Below are 15,885 nucleotides of genomic sequence, written 5' to 3' on the forward strand. Positions count from 1 at the left end.
CCCTTTGGGTTCTGGGAAATGATTCTGACAAGCCAGACTGCGCTCGCATGGACCTACGCAAGAGCAAGTCGGAGTCCGAGTCCGAATAAGCGTGCGCTGTACCTCCGGGATGATTGATTTGGCGACTTGTTACCAAGTGCTGTTTAAACGGGCCTGTCACTCGAGACCCATCAGGCATCGCACACATTGCGCTCCTCACTAGCTTCGCTGCGCCAGCCAATCGTGATCGCATTTCCACATTCCCTTGTATGGTCGCAGCATTTCAGCCAAGCCGAATCTTTGCTCTGCATCGCATCGAGCTTCCCCTCCCATGCAAGGTTCCTTCGCTCTCAGCTCTCTTGTGATGATCGATTCAGTGATGGAAGAGGCGCAGGTTGGTCCTGGCAACAACAATGCCATGGCCGTTGGCAGCCTCGACGCAGGCGTCGTCCATGACGCTGCCTCCTGGAGCAGCAATGTAGGATGTGCCGCTACGAGCAGCGCGATGAACGCTGTGCAATGATCAAAAGAAGGCAAAAATTCAGCGCGCACCTGGCCGGCTTCGCCAGGGCATCACATGCAGACTCACTTGTCCGGGAAAGGGAAGAACGCGTCCGAGCTGCAGACGACGCCTTTGAGCTTCTTGGCGTGCTCCTTGCGTTCCTCTTTGGTCAAAGCGTGCGGAACTTGCTCGAACGCATTCTCCCACTCTTTGCGTTCCTGGCTGTCTTTGAAATCTTCATCTTCCAATGCTCCCTCTACGAACAGATCGATCGCATTGGACTTTTCTGGCCTCTTTGTTCCTTTTTTGAACGGCAGTGCGAGGACACGAGGGTGCTGGCGCAGCCACCAGTTGTCCGCTTTGGAGCCCGCAAGGCGTGTGCAGTGGATGCGGGACTGTTGACCTGCTCCCAGACCGATCACTTGTCCGTTGAGCGCATAGCAGACCGAATTGCTCTGGGTGTATTTGAGCGCCAAAGTAGCCACAATCATGTCCAGCTTTGCCTGCTCCGTCACCGTCTTGTTCTCGCTGACAAGATTCTCAAACAATTGTGGCACGATCTTGATGTCGTTTCTGCGCTGCTGGAGCGTGATGCCGTACACTTGCCTAGATTCGACAGAGTCAGGCTCGAACTCGGCATTCACCTGGATCACGCAGTACTTGCCCGCTTTTTTCTTCTGCAGCACTTGCAAAGCTTCAGGAGTGAAGGAAGGCGCAATGACTGCGTCCGAAACTTCTCTGCCAATGATGCGCGCCGTCTGAGCATCGCACTCGTGAGAAAGACCGATGACGTCGCCAAAAGAGGACATTCTGTCTGCCCCTCTGGCACGAGCGTAAGCGGATGCCAGCGGCGAGAGCTCTCCGAGATCGTCCACAAAGCAAGCCTTGGCTTCCACCTCGCTCAGAGGCACTCCAATGGCAGCTCCAGCGGGTGAGACGTGCTTGAAAGAGGCAGCGGCGGGAAGGCCAGTAGCTTCCGCAAGCTCCTTGACCAGCGCCCAAGCGTTGAGGCTGTCGAGCAGGTTAATATAGCCCGGCGAGCCCGAAAGAGCTGAGAGTTGCGCGGCGCTCGGGCGGGTCAGCAAAGCCCTCTGACTTGATTGCTCCACACACCCTCACCTTTGATCGGCAGCTCGCCCTTCTCCACAAATGCCTGAGCCGGCTTTTGATGAGGATTGGCGCCGTACCTCAGTGTGATCTGCTGTGCGGTACCAGAAGAGTTGGGGGTGCCTTGATCACCGGACGAATACTGCTTCCTAAAGTAGTCGCTAATAGCTCGGTCGTAAGAAGCTGTGGCGGTGAATGCCTTCGGTGAGGAGCAAGGCACCCAATCAGCATCATGTCCAGCGCAAAACTTGCGGAACGCAGCAGCATCGCGCTCACCTTCAACGCTAAAGTGTTTCTGAGCTTCTTGGCTTCTTCATCTTCCTTGCCAAAGCTGCTCAGGAAGCTACCGTAATCCTTGGGGTCGCTGAGGACATAGACGCGCTCGTGATTCTTGGCGGCCGCTCTCAGTAGCGTGACGCCGCCAATATCGACTTCCTCGACTGCACCTGCAATGGAGACGTCCGGCTTGGCGATGGTCTCCTCGAAAGGGTACAAATTGCAAACGACGATGGAGATTGGCGAATAGCCTTGTGCGGAGAGATCTTGAGCGTCGGACGACTTGGACATCTGAGCCAAGATGCCTCCGTGCACTGCCGGGTGGAGCGTCTTGACTCTACCGCCGAGCATCTCGGGAGCTTTGGTGATGTCCGAGACATCTCTGTCGCGAGGGACGGGCAGAAGATCATCGCCATCATCAGCATGCGCGATGTCGCTTTTGAGCATCGCATGCACTCGCAGAATGCCAGCTCTCGGGGATACGCGCATCCCATCATTGGAGCATGTCGTGCTCCTCGCCACTCACCCAATCTCGATTCCGCTTTCTCTGACCAGCTTGGCAGTGCCTCCACTTCCCAGCAAACGGACACCTTTGGAAGCCAATCCGCGCGCCAAGTCTACCAAGCCCGTCTTGTCGTATACAGACAGAATAGCCGTAACGGCTTGCTGTGCTTGGGCTGCAGTTCCTGACATGGTCGTCTGTGATCAATCTCTCTTTGAAGCTTTGGTGATTGGGCTCGATGATGTGAAGAGAGGGGTGGTGGGCAGTGCAAACGATGGGTCAGTCAATGTATGTGTGCATCAATCAATCAAGCCAGCCTGCCTGCTGCCCGCAATATGCGCTTCAATCGCATTGCTTCCCCCGCTTGATCCATCCATTCACATTCACATTCACTGATTCAAATTTGGTGTGAAGCGCGTCCATGCGCCTTCTCACCAGCAGCCAAGCGAGTTCTTCTTCTCAGTCAGTCAGTCACGAGTCTTGACTGAAAGCGTCCCCTTCCGAAGCCACTTTTTGAAACCGTGAGTATGAGGCACACCAGCAGCAGCAGCTTCCATCGCGAAATTGAGCCCGCGCAACTTTTCAACGGGGAAGCATCACGTGACACAAGACTCCCGCGGACCTCCGAGCGGTCACTTTTGAGCTCAAAAATTCGTACTTTACACGACGTTGCATTCAGATCCACAACTGCAGTCATTCATTCTTGATTTCCGATCTGCTCCTTTGTGAGCGGAGCACCCTATTGACCACTTGTGACTGCTTTGGCATTTTGACTTGCTGCCGGCTATACCAAAAAGCATGTATGACGCACGTCTCGACCTCGCTTTTTTTTGTTTGCGCACACAACATTCGAAATTGACGTGATTTGATTCACATTAACAATTTTGAATTGATTCGCATTCACATTTCACCGATTGTTACTGCCGCACGCGCAACTGGCTGAACGCATCAGCATCATGCAGCCTTGACAAACTGGAATGTCTCCTTTGTGAGCGCGCTCTCGCTCTCGCTCTCGCTCTCACCCTCACCCTCACTCCCACTCTCACCATCACTTTCCACCACCTCTCACCCCTCGCACCCCTCGCCCTTCACGGGCATCTCGGTCAGCATGTCCTCGCCCTCGGACTTGACGGTGCCCTCCCCTGCCGACTTTCACGTGCACCTTCGTCAAGCGCCCTTGACGTCTCTACTAGTGCCCCATGTCCGGGAAGGAGGTTTTGATTTGGCCTACGTCATGCCCAATCTGACTCCACCCTTGACCCTACCTTCGCACACCGTAGCTTATCTACAACATCTACGCTCCCTGGATCCACGCACACATTTTCTCGGCACGCTTTACCTTTCGCCTGCACTCACACCTCGGCTCATCGAGGAGGCGGCACAGGCTGGTATAGTGGGCGTGAAGAGCTATCCTAGAGGCGTCACCACCAATTCGGATGGGGGCATTGAGAATTATGAAGTGTACTACGAGGTGTTTGAGGAGATGGAGAAGCAGAACATGATCCTCAACCTGCACGGAGAGGTGCCCAGCGATCATGCAAACGTGAGCGTAGCGCTGTGAAACAGGTCTTCCGATCGGATCATCCCTCTTGATGCTGATGCGCTCTCTCTGTGCACAGAACATCTCTGTCCTCACAGCCGAAGCAGCCTTTCTCTCCCATCTTCGCAAGCTTCACGCCCGTTTTCCCAAGCTCCGCATGGTGCTGGAACACGCCACGACTCGAGCAGCAGTAGAGTGCGTCAAGTCGTTGGGCGAGACTGTAGGATGCACCATCACGCCTCATCATTTGGACCTGGTGGTGGACGATTGGGCTGGCAAGCCCGTAAATTTCTGCAAGCCGGTAGCCAAGCATCCAGACGACAGGCAAGCGTTGCGAGACATCATCAAGGCAGGTGAGATGCTCAACGTCTTTTATGGCGCGGTGTAGTGCGCTGCTCTCACACGCATCTCGTCTTGGGTTCAGGTCACCCTCGCTTCTTTCTGGGCTCCGACTCTGCTCCTCATCCTATGCACTCCAAGCTACCCTCTGCCTCGACGCACGGTGCAAGCGCACTTCAACATTCCTGCGCCGCAGGCATCTACACCTCTCCCATCCTCCTACCTCTATGCGCGACGCTCTTGGAATCCTTTGGAGCTCTGCACAGGCTCAACGGCTACGTCTCGGAGTTTGGTCGAGCTTTCTACGGCTTCGCGGCCGAGCCACAAAGCGGAAGCGTAAAGCTCAGAAGGACGAGGTGCAAGATCAGGGATAGTTTTGCGCCAAAGGCGCAAGAGGGACTCGATAGCGCGCACAAAGATAAAGTGGAAATCGTACCCTTTTGGGCTGGCAGACATCTCGAATGGGAAATTGTCAGGTAGTGGGAATAGCAGCGCGACGAAGCGAATACATGCTCGGGTCTGGATGCGCAAGCAAGCAAGCAAGCAAGCGATCACGTTCCAGTCCGATGTTTTGACGACCTTTCCACCTAGATGCCTGCGCGTCTCCTACATGTTGCATCTGCTCGTGACCGCTGCCTGCGCTCGCGCTCTCGCTCGCCTTCGTGCGGTGATGTTTGTGAACGGGTCACGGTGCTGAATGCTGCATGCTGCACGCAGGCAACCCGCGTCTGCCATTCAACAGCGCAGCCTTTTCAGTCGTTTGCGATGAAGTGATTCACACGTATACATTTCGAATCAAGTCGGCGAAGGGAAGCAGGAGCGCACGTAAGGTAAAAGTGTACACGTAGTCGAAAACAGGGGAAGGAGCCTCGAAAATCCTTCCGGAACGAGGCGAGGCTCGGTATTACGATGAGTTTTGGAGTCGGGGTGCGACTGGATGGGAAGAAGAGAGACAGCGCAAGGACGATACTAAAGACTACAATGATTTTACAAGGTTCTTGTCTCTTCTTTCAGATGGGTAGGTAGGCACGATGTGCTGTAGACAAGAAGCAAGCGAGACGATTACGTGGTGCAGGTGTGCAGACTACCCAAGGTGCGCACACGCTGCGGAGCGAGCTTGCAAACCAGAGCAATCGTCAATGATCAATGGTGCTTCTGTCGCTCCTGTGTCTCGCGCTGTTGCTGATCTTGCTGCAGCTGTTGCAGACCCGCAGCATTGCTGTACGCAAAGGGTCTCAGCGGGCTCAGCCCATCAGTGAGTCCACTGGACAGCATGCCGGAGCTATGTTGTGCGCCTAGCGATTGGCTCATTGGAGACATCGAGGTGGATGGCAGCGCCATGGTGACATCGAGAGCGTGCGTCAGGTCGCCGCCATAATCGAAGGGGTCGTCAGAGGTCGTGCCCGCGGTCCGCGACATGCTGATGGGTGTCGGCCCTCCAAGGGACGACTGCTGCACACCAAGACCACGCGCTGGCGTCTGCGTCGGCGTAAAGCGGCGTAGTCCGGGAGTGAACAGCCAACGGTTCAGACCAGTCGAGTTGGGCGTACCCATCGCTCCTCCCAGCGTCGAGGAATGGAGACCGCTGCTGCTTCCAGCCGCGGAGGTAGGCAGGCCGGGCCGACTGGGTGTGACCATTTCGAGATTGCTCAGCGCGTCTCCTACAAGCGATGTGTCGCCGCTGTCATCGTCCTCCGGCGAATCGATTGCGAATTGAAGACTGGCACCCGCAGGACTGGGTCCCACCCGACCAATTGCAGATCCAACAGGTCGGAGAGGCGAGCCTCGCAAGGGACTGACCAAGAAGGAGCCTCGACTCGTCGTTGATGAACCTGAGCTCCTGAGTGTGCCAAGACCAGTGAGAGGTCTGCCGCTGGCTTCTGCCGCACCTGTGGCTGCACCCTTCGCGGTGTTTGGCGACTCGGTCTCATCCGCGAGCGGGGACGTAGAGCGACGAGCGCTTGCAGGGCCGGCTTTAGGACCGGAAATGCGAAGCGAGGACACTGGCGACTCCGTGCTCAAAAGCTTCGGAGGGGACCCAATCTCCATCTCGTAACCTCGCTGAGAGCGTCGCAGTGGCGAGCCGGTGTACCGGCTAGATTGTGCGTGCAAGCCAGGGAATTGCATCTGAGAGTGGGGTTGCTTGAATCGATTGCCTATGCTCGCGAGGGGTGAAGCTTGCTGCGCAGCCTGAGGTGAGTCCTGGCCGGGGGAGGCAGCTGGGATGCTAGTCCAATAGTTGAACACCGAATTTAGGTCGTAAGCACCAGCCGCTGACGCCTGCGATTGACTGACGCTGTAGTGCAGATGATCATGCGCGTTGTCGCCGATCTGTTGAGACCCTCGCAAGTCGTTCGAGCTCAGTCGTCCATCCCGGGTCGACTTGTACATTCCGGCCTTGGCACCATCAGAAGCAGCCGAGTGTTGATGCATGCCACCTTTGCCAAGATCTATCATGCCACTCATGCCTAAGATGGGGCTGGACGGCGGGCTACTGGCACTGTCGGTCAGCATTGGCACGGCACTGACATGGGTGCTTCCGTGTCCACTGCTAACGTCGAAAGCTGGCTGACCATGGCGGGCAGGCGTATTCGTGTCCCATGACGAGGATGTAGGCGCATACACGATGGATGCATTTGACGCTTGTGAGACTGATGCTTCATTGTATCTGTGACTCGGCCCCATCCAAGGTATGTCTGGTCCGCCTGAAGAGACCGGGGTGTCACCCGGGACGGACCCTTCGCGGACTTTTGTTCTTCGTCTTCTTTGCGGAGCGCTCCATCGTCCTGATGCGATTGGATCAGCGTCATACGGGTGATGGTTGACCATCTCCGAGTAGTGAGCCTCAGCGGGCTCAGCGCGCTTGCGCCGCCCTATAGACGATGTAGAAGCAGGTCTCGCAGTCGAGGTACGAGCAAGTATCGGCGCGTTCTCGCTGCCAACACGTTGATGTTTAGCAGATGGTACCGTCGATTCCCAACCTCCTTCAAGATCCGCGGAGGAAATTTGGAGAGAGGCCGTCTCTGGTAGCGACGTCATCACAGAAGGCTCGGGCAGGGCCGACGGGGAGACGTCCATGTGCAGGAGTGGCTTCTCTAAGCCACTTTCAGCTTGCATTCCCTGAGTGTCCAGCTGCGCTGACGTTCTAGCAGGGGACTTGGCGCCTTCATTGTCTGATGCGTTGGGAAAGTAAAGGCCGCAGCGGAATCTGCTCTCGTGACCAGGCTGAATAGACCAGAAACCACCCTTGCCGGGCAGGTCTGGACCTCTTTCGACCTTGATGAAGCTCTTGTTGAGGCTGAGGTTGTGCCGGATGGAGTTTTGCCATCCTCTATCACCACGAACATAATACGGGTACGAAGCGCTGATCCAATTGTAGATCTCATTCAAGCTTAGCTTGCCGTCTGACGACAGCAGTATCGCCTGCCCGATGAGGCCAGCGTAGGACACCTGGGAAGGTCGGGTCTTCAATGTGCCCCAACCAGGGAGCAAGCGATAAAAGCGTGGCTTTGGTGCTTCCTGCAAAGCACCACTGTCAAGCGCCTGCTGAAGCTCTTCCGAGACCAGGCGAACGATACGACTGCCATCCTCGTTGTCCCAAATCGAGCGTCCGACTTTTGCATGTGCGTCCACAACGGAAGTGCGGCCGACTCGAGGCTTGGTCTTGCGCTGGGGACGTGATGAGGAATCTGACCCGCTGGTCCGAGGCGCAAACAAACCTGTACCGCCCATGCCGCCGTCCGTCGCTGGGCTCTCATGATAGGGCTGCGAGGAATCTTGTCGGCCACCCACCGGCGACTGGCTCGGACCAAGCGCGTGGATCATGGCACTAGTGTCAGCGCTGAGGCGAGCTCGTGATCCCGGTAGCGGGACACCAAGAGCCGACGCGAGCGACGAGCCCGCTGATACAACTTGCTGATTTGCAGCGCGCAGAGCCAGGTGATTGTTAAGGCACGGGCTTGGCTCGCTGTAACTGGGGCTCGTGTTGCCCGATGCGTTGTGGGCACTGACAGGCCTTTCAGGTGCAAATAGCTCCCGCAGAGTGGCCATGTCGGATGCCGACAGTTCCTGGAGAGGGATTTCGTGTGGGCACAAAAGCGAGCTCTGGTGACGACAAAGGGCCACACTCACCTCGCACTCTGCAGTCGAATTCCAGGTGACCTGCGCCGTGGAGGCATTAGAGACCAAGCCATCTGCAGTACTAGCACTTTCGGAGACATTCTTTTCCGCCACAGACTCGACTGTCGAGGGTTCAGTGCATCGGGACTGATTGGCGCCCGCTGGACGGTTCGATGCGCCGAATAAAGCAGCGGGACTGACGGTGGTCGAGCATTGACGAAGTGGGCTCCCACCCGCCCATCCACGCGGGAAGCGTCTAGTTGCACTGCTGCTCGCGTGTCGGGAGAGTGCGCGGGCGCCGGCCGGTGACTGTGGACTTTCATCAGATCTTGTTCGCACAATACTGTGCGTACTCAAGCATGCATCGGCCGCGGTAGGAGATGATGGAGGACCTTGCATCGTGTTGAAAGGAGCAGCAAGAGTGTGAGCTCGCGCACGTGTTTCTGGACTCTCACTGCCTTTGGCTGGGGAGGTCGCCAAGGTTGGACCGTGCGAAAAAGTGTCCACGAGCTCAGGGGACATCGACAGGCTGCCGCCGCCGGCAAGCACTTCAGCAAGCGCAGCAGCGGACATTGGGTAGCCAGGAGCGGCACTGGGTGTGTTCGAGCCGGACTCTGGAAACAGCAGTCCTCGACGCGCTGCAAATGGGGTACACTCGCCACCCCCTGCGCCCTGAAGATCCAGAGCTAATAGGTCAGGCGAGGCTGGCACCAGGCCGCTATGGTGACGGGCAGAAAGAGGCGACGTGTTGTAGGAGGCACTGACTCTCAGCATCTGGACGTCGCTCTGAATGGGCTCGGAGGCGCTAGCGCTCGCCGGGCGCCACGGCGTCTCGCCCGTCGCACCGTGCCACGGAGCTGACGCTCCACCGTCCGTGCTTGCAGCTGGTGTCGCCGTCGTCGGCTCGAGGCCGTGCAGCATGTAGTCGTAGTGCTCTCGCGTGGTCATTCGATGATGATTGCAAGCGCTTGTGTCGGCCCAACGTACGCTCTTGAGTGTTGACGGGGGATTCTCGACACCGGTGAGATCAGCTGCGTTCAAGTGTTGATCTCTGTACGTGTCCGCTAAAACGGAAGCTCCGAACGTGTCACCGTGCGTGCCTCTGTCCTTTTGAACGATTGGACCGCTGAAGTGCGTTACAGAAGAATCAAGATTTCTTGTGTGCTGCAGGGCTTGAAGCTTCAGCGCTGTCTCGCGTGCCTTCGCTTCTCTTCTCAACCTTACAGGGCTTGTTTTGACGGCCATAATCTGGTCCAAAAAGGTACAACGATCTTTGGCTGGTGCCAACAATCTGGTACGATCAACAACAAGCGATCCGACGATTTGTTCCTGACGAGCGGCGCTGACGGTGGCGGAGGAGATGTCAAGGTCTAGCTGCGCGGGAGTACCCTCGACTGACGGTACAGTGAATGGATCTACAAGAACGCCAGAATCGTCGTTGGCGCTGACCTCGTCAACAAGCTCCTGAGACGGTGTGACGATGCGCAACGTGCCTCCGGGGCTCACGCGAGCTCGACGATTGATGGGCCCCCAAAATACACGAGCAGGACTGTCCAGAGGTGGGGCCGAAGTGCTGCGAGTGATGCTGGTGGGGGAAAACGCCAGCGACGCCACGGGACTGCTAGAGGGCTGATCGATTTGTAGGCCAAGACCCACACCTCGCGGTCGCTTGCGCGTCGAGCTTTGGGAAAAAAGCGGTTCCGCCTTGTCATCGGTCGAGGCGCCGGAACCAGGTGCCACGGATTGTGTGCGGCTTCGCGAAGAAGGTGTTGTGAGGTTGTTGATGTTGGCAAGTGGCGGTCGGCCAGCGTCAGGGGTAGTGCTCGCAATTTGCGCTTTCGAGGCGCTTTCCAGCCTTGCTCTCAAACGACGACGCTTATCACGTCTTCTGCGATGTTCTTCGGCGTTGCTCACCTCGTCGAGAGTGCGACGCGGACGCTCGATCTTCGCTTCAACAGATGGAACCACAGCAGTGTAAAACGCTAGCGCAGGACTGCTGATAGCGTTGGAAGACCGAGGCCGAACCAATCGGGGCTTGTGGCTTGAGCTGTGCACCACTTCAGCGCTTTGCGGCTGTGAATTAGCGCAGGAAGCGCCCTCTGCGGTCGTACCCACAGATCGTCCCAAATGAGGAGAGCCGCGTCCCGTCAGCAATGCCGCCTCGTCAACGTGGCTGGCGTTGGTGGCAGGAGCGGACGAGCCGGCAAAGGCGGCAGATGGAAGCCTGTCCGCCTTGAGGAATGCTGCCAAACTGGCTTTGCGGTGCTCGAATTCAGCGCGAGTCATTCGCAGACCTGCAGCCTGGGCTTTCGCGAAAAGATCGTCCTCCTCAATCTGCTCCTTGGATCGCCGGGGCTGCGCTTCTTGTTCTTGTGATGCACGACTTCTCTGAGTGTCAGCGGGAAGTGATCGCGTTTCGGACTCGAGTGAGCGGTGCGTAGACCTTGCTGGGGCGGCGTAGCCCTCGGTATCTGTGGCTGTCTCAGAAACATGATTCGGAGAGCGCGCGCAAAAATTGCGCGGTGCAAACGGAAAAGTCTTAGAGGAAGCGACTTGGGGACTGTTGCTTCCCGCGGAGACCGTCGCATCGGATCCAGCCACCTCCATTGCGTTCAATTCGGGCTGAGTGGCTTCATCGACAGTATGACCAGCACGCCCGCCCATCACGCCAACATCCTGAGAGTTCTGGCGGATGGAGAGCGCCATCGCCAGAGCCGGATTCTGTTGGGGAGGCAAGAAGCAAGGTTGGCGCAGAGGGTCAGAGTACGCCAAAAGTGAAGCAAAAATCCTTGACTCCGGTCTCGGCGTTTCCAGGGCCCTTGCGACAGCTACGGCGTACCAGCCACCACAAAAGGATGCTCGGTTGTGTGCACAGCGCCAACACGTCGCTACAAGACCACAATCGAGATGGCGACGCGGCCAACAGCACGTCGCTGGAGATCGACGAACAGGCCCGAGATGGTGAACGGGCAGAATGACTGTTCGCATCAGCGTGGGAACCCTTCGTCCGTTGCCACAAGAGCAGAAAAGAAAGGCTGCCCAGCTTTGTTCTCGCGAAGTCGGATGTCCGAGCAGACACTCACCACTCCCTCTGTGCTAATGCCGTCCCGAAAGGTACTCGGTAGGGCTTGAATGGCTCGGTGCCGAAACGCTACGCCGCGTCAATAGCTCCTTCGAGCAATGTGACGCCTCGACCTCGTACTGCTGCGAATCTTGACTTGCAACGTTGTGCTCGTGCACTATATGCGGACTTGATGGCGGTGGGCAAAGCGCACCGAGGTCCGCTCTGGCTCGTCTGCCGTTGGCGCGCGTGGAGATCGACGCAGAGATAGCTGCGATGAAATACGCGATGCGTGACGCCTTGGCCTCGCTTTCTACGCCGCTCAACGGAGATCCTGAAACTTGTGCCGCGGGTTCAAAGGTTTTGCTGCTGCTATGATTGCCTAGTATCGTCCTCGATCGAGCGGGTCAGAACATTCTGATTGGACGCGCTCCGCGGTTCGAAGATGAGTTGCCGGGTGAAGCTTTTCTGCGACGTTGCGACTGGCCAACGCGCGGATAGGGTATGCACGTACCGATGCGTGCTGTTCACGCGAGTTTGATGGGCCAGCTGTACGCTGAGATGATGGGGTGGATGGAAGTGTGGATGGAAGGAGGTAAGAGACGAGTCGTACGCGCAAAAGTGTTCTTTGTGTCGGTCTTGCGCGCGCAACTTTTGCGACGCGTCGCGCACGGGGTGAAAGTGCTGCAAGCTGCTGCACCGCCTATTATTGCTCAATCGCGCGTGCTGAATCCAATCCATCAGCAGTCACCAGCATGCAGCGGTCTGGGGTGTAGCTGCGCGCGCGTGCACGTCAATTGCTGCTGCACATGCCTGCATGCTTGCCCGGCCACTCTATGCTGTCCGACACCGGCACACTGCCCGTCGTCGCCATGTAGCCGCGCTCATTTTCCCCCTCCGCGCAGGTGCGTGACAAGACCGAGCCGCGCAGCGAGGGGGGGACCCTGTACTCATCAGCAGAAACTGCAGCTGCTGCTGTGCGGCCGCGCCGCGATCGCGTTCGAGTGCGATGACTTGGGCGTGCAGCGGAACACGCGTGCTGCAAACCGACATGCATGCAGCAGCAGCTGCCATCATCATCCACGCATCCTCGCAGCAAGTCGAGATGAGGGCGGGCAAAAAAGGCTGCGCGCCCACAACGGCTCGGAAATGAAAGGGCAGCTTTGCGTGGCTTGACAAAGAAGTGACCGACCATCACTACTCGTCTCGATCCCGTCCTAAGTGTTGCGAGGTGACGGACTGACATGTGATTCGCGATTCGACGTCGTGACTGTGCTCGGCCAATTTGAGCTTGCAGCTGCCGGATTGGTATCGGGATTCAGACTGCTGACAATCAATGGATCGAATAGCCAAGCAACGGGACCCTATAGTAAAAGTCTTGATGGTCACCCATCTTGATTTGAATCCCGACGATCGAGCTGATGAGTCTTTTGAGGGTGTTGAACGTGGTGGAGTGGGTGTCGGTCACGTGACATCAAAGTTCGAATTCGCTTGCGGTCGGCCCACGTTCCTCGCTTCTCCACTTTCTTGGGCGGGTGGTGGTGCATTTCGGGGGGCGAGAGAGAGAGAGAGGAGAGAGAGAAGTTCCGGCGGGCCTGCGCGATGTTCCTGCCTTTCTCTAACCGTACTCCAGCTCCCCTCACCTCTCTCTGACCATCACATCGCAGCTCATCCTCACGACGCATAGCAGGGAGCACTGTCCCATCCGCGTGGGTGAATTGCAAGGATGGGTCACTACATCCCAAAGAGGCGCTTGCCAGCGTTACACGCTTACAAATATTCGGGACAAGATGACAGCTGGATATCTGCAAACCTTCTGTCTCCCTGGTGGAACTGGCTGGTACAGCAATTTCCCCTCTGGGTTGCCCCGAATACAATCACACTTTCTGGTCTAGCGCTCGTAGGCATCAACTTTGCGTCGCTTCTCATCATTGATGGAGGCATGGACTGCGGCACGAGCGCTAGCCTGGACCCCCGTCGGCGGACGGAGAATCTCAATGCGAGCGGAGACAAGTGGGCGAGCGTCAGCCTCTTTGAGCACTGGGGATTTCCCGAGAGTATGAAAGAGCATACTTTCAGCCAAGTGCGATGCATACCGCCCTGGGTCTTTCTCAGGTGAGTCAAAGGTGCCAGAATGTGCCAGCTGCCGCAGGTCCCTTGTTCGGAAGGAAGGCTGATAGGGTAAATCTGTATCAGCTGGTCGATCGGTCTGTTTCTCTACCAGTCACTCGATGCTATCGACGGCAAGCAAGCGCGCAGAACGGGCATGGCGGGGCCATTGGGAGAGATGTTCGATCATGGTTGTGATGCCATCAACACCACGCTAGAGAGCCTGCTTTGCTGCGCAGCTCTCAACGTAGGAAGGAGCTACTGGGCGCTCGCATCTGTCGTAGCAACTCTCTCCAACTTTTACCTGACCACGTGGGAAGAGTACCACACCGGCACACTCTACTTGTCTGCGTTCAGCGGTCCTGTGGAGGGCATACTGATGATCTGCGTCATCTACCTCATTACGGCCATCGTGCCAGGCGGGGCCAACTTTTGGAACAGGGGGATCTTCAGCCTGAGCGGCATCGAAAGTTTGGACGTTCCAGCTCTTGCACATTTGGCGGCGTGGAACATCAAGGCCAACGAAGCCTTCCTTTCCTTTGGAGCGACAGCTCTCGGCTTCAACATCCTCGCAAGCTACGGCAACGTTCGCAAAGCGAGGGCCGCCAAAGGTCTCTCTACCGTCACACCGCTCACCGGCCTGCTCCCGCTCCTGGCTCAAAATGTCGTCATGGTCGCGTGGGCGCTTGGAAACCACGGTCAATTGCTGAAAGACGGCAGCGTCTTTGTAGCCTTTATATCGACCTGGGGTCTTGGCTTTGCATACTCTGTAGGCTTGCTCATCGTCGCCCATGTCACCAAGGCACCTTTCCCGTATTGGAACATTGCGACTCTGTTCGGGCTTGTGGGTGCGGTTGACGCGTGGTTACCTACGTGAGTGAAGCGACCAGCAAAGCGAGGATACTCCTGCCTCGACAAAGCTCTTATAATCGCGCTCTTTCTCAGACCCATCCTTCAATCGTCGCCGCAGCGGGTGCAGGTCACAGTGCTCAGCTCGCTTGGCCTTGCAGCAGCATTCTATCTGCACTTTTGTTACGATGTCATCACCACCATTACGGTAGAGAGTGAGTAACACGTCGATTTGAGAGAGGCTTTCTCTGATCGCTCTCCTGCCTCCTTGCACACGCTGCCTTGCCCTGCGTAACGCTCTCTTTTAGCTGGAAAGGTTAGTCGGCATCCTAGAGATGGACTCCGGGAATCGAGATTATGTATTACTCAGTACTAACTGCCTTTACATCTCTTTCTTGGGAACTCCGCAGCCATGCTTCCAAGTCGTACCACCGGAGCAGCAGAAGCCGAAGAACGAGGGAAAAGAGCTGTCCAAGAAGCAGTAGGAGTCAATAGCGGGTGAAATAGAAATCTGGGTTGTGGCGGTCCTCTAGGAGGTCGCCATTAGAGCTGCATTGGTGACGTTGGGTATAATACATATTCATTCTTGCAGTCACGGTTCGCAGGTGCGACTTTTTGCGCGACTTAGATCCAGATTTGACTTTTGCGGGATGTAACATCTCGAGTGTCTGCTCGCGCGCTCTGTCACAACCGAGCATTGCTCGTCTGCTACGGCGCGTTCAGGCAAGTTTTGTTACAGCGCGCTGATCCGAGATGCGGGAAGACTCCTCCAGTCTGGTGAGCAAAGTTCCTGATGTGAAATGCTCTGCGCATCTTTTGACCGGATCCCTTGTGGCGGTCGCCCGATGAGACGCCCTCAACACAAAGCGAAGACGGCAGCACTTCAGCCGCTCCAATGACTCTTGAGTGCGTTCCACCTCGCTATGCTAAAGCCCGCATTCAGCGTAGCAGCGGTCACGCCTGCAAATCTAAGACGCTTTTGGTCCGCCCGAGTGAGTTTGTTGAAGACAATGTAGAGAAAGAACACGGAGACCAGTTGAGTCGCGAGCTCCGAGAGAAGGAGGAACAGGACCAGTTCTACGGAAGGCATCTTTGCGTCTCGCCCTTTGGCGGGAGAAGTGGTGGTCGAGGCAGATGCCCAAATGTAGGCTCCGCGGTCTTACCAACGGTGCCAGAGAGTGGGCGGGCCTGAGGGCTAAACGAGAGTGTGACTGGATGAGGTGAGCTTTGGAAAAGCTTAGCTCGGGGCTTGAGCGCCAGGAATACACGCTGTGTGGACGCCATGACTCACATTTCGTTTTGAGTAGTGGACGAGGTCCAGAATGTACGACGCGGCGTAGGTGGTCTGCAGAGGCCCGTGGCAGTAGTGTGAGTATTAAGGGGCCTGCCTACAGGCGCGCTGTACAGTCTGGGTATTACAAGCATCAAAGAGCGGCAATAAGGCGCGGGAGCGACCCGATGATGCGCACGCGTGCGCGGCTATATAGCCGATGCTCATGCTA

The 15,885-nt window shown here is 56.9% G+C and overlaps 5 protein-coding genes across 5 annotated transcripts; 2 read left to right on the top strand and 3 right to left on the bottom strand.

Moving 5' to 3' along the window:
- Positions 1 to 189: 189 nt before the first annotated feature.
- Positions 190 to 2,759, bottom strand: IE81DRAFT_92662 (putative ADE17-5-aminoimidazole-4-carboxamide ribotide transformylase). The gene is made up of 5 exons (XM_025517749.1): positions 2,391 to 2,759; positions 1,865 to 2,246; positions 1,601 to 1,787; positions 569 to 1,532; positions 190 to 503 (listed from the first exon to the last, which is right to left on the bottom strand). The coding sequence occupies exons 1-5, from the start codon at positions 2,555 to 2,557 to the stop codon at positions 353 to 355; spliced, it is 1,851 nt and encodes a 616-aa protein (XP_025370395.1). The 5' UTR covers positions 2,558 to 2,759; the 3' UTR covers positions 190 to 352.
- Positions 2,760 to 3,222: 463 nt separating this feature from the next.
- On the top strand, positions 3,223 to 4,900 carry IE81DRAFT_322526 (Dihydroorotase). The gene is made up of 3 exons (XM_025513663.1): positions 3,223 to 3,909; positions 3,986 to 4,259; positions 4,331 to 4,900. Exons 1-3 carry the CDS (start codon positions 3,475 to 3,477, stop codon positions 4,723 to 4,725), a joined length of 1,104 nt encoding a protein of 367 aa, XP_025370396.1. The 5' UTR covers positions 3,223 to 3,474; the 3' UTR covers positions 4,726 to 4,900.
- Positions 4,901 to 7,470: 2,570 nt separating this feature from the next.
- Positions 7,471 to 7,692, bottom strand: IE81DRAFT_274682 (winged helix DNA-binding domain-containing protein; the record flags this gene model as incomplete). The annotated part of the gene is made up of 1 exon (XM_025511448.1): positions 7,471 to 7,692. A coding segment is annotated over one exon (222 nt), but the record flags the coding sequence as incomplete, so codon positions are not given.
- Positions 7,693 to 12,841: 5,149 nt separating this feature from the next.
- Positions 12,842 to 14,981, top strand: IE81DRAFT_322530 (hypothetical protein). Its single transcript, XM_025513664.1, has 5 exons — positions 12,842 to 13,540; positions 13,622 to 14,407; positions 14,480 to 14,598; positions 14,692 to 14,699; positions 14,794 to 14,981. The coding sequence occupies exons 1-5, from the start codon at positions 13,152 to 13,154 to the stop codon at positions 14,866 to 14,868; spliced, it is 1,377 nt and encodes a 458-aa protein (XP_025370398.1). The 5' UTR covers positions 12,842 to 13,151; the 3' UTR covers positions 14,869 to 14,981.
- Positions 14,859 to 15,813, bottom strand: IE81DRAFT_322531 (hypothetical protein). The gene is made up of 2 exons (XM_025513665.1): positions 15,675 to 15,813; positions 14,859 to 15,578 (listed from the first exon to the last, which is right to left on the bottom strand). Exon 2 carries the CDS (start codon positions 15,471 to 15,473, stop codon positions 15,267 to 15,269), a length of 207 nt encoding a protein of 68 aa, XP_025370399.1. The 5' UTR covers positions 15,474 to 15,578; positions 15,675 to 15,813; the 3' UTR covers positions 14,859 to 15,266.
- Between the last annotated feature and the right edge of the window lie 72 nt (positions 15,814 to 15,885).

This window comes from Ceraceosorus guamensis, assembly GCF_003144195.1.
Source record: "Ceraceosorus guamensis strain MCA 4658 unplaced genomic scaffold IE81scaffold_21, whole genome shotgun sequence".
Classification (NCBI taxonomy): domain Eukaryota; kingdom Fungi; phylum Basidiomycota; class Exobasidiomycetes; order Ceraceosorales; family Ceraceosoraceae; genus Ceraceosorus; species Ceraceosorus guamensis.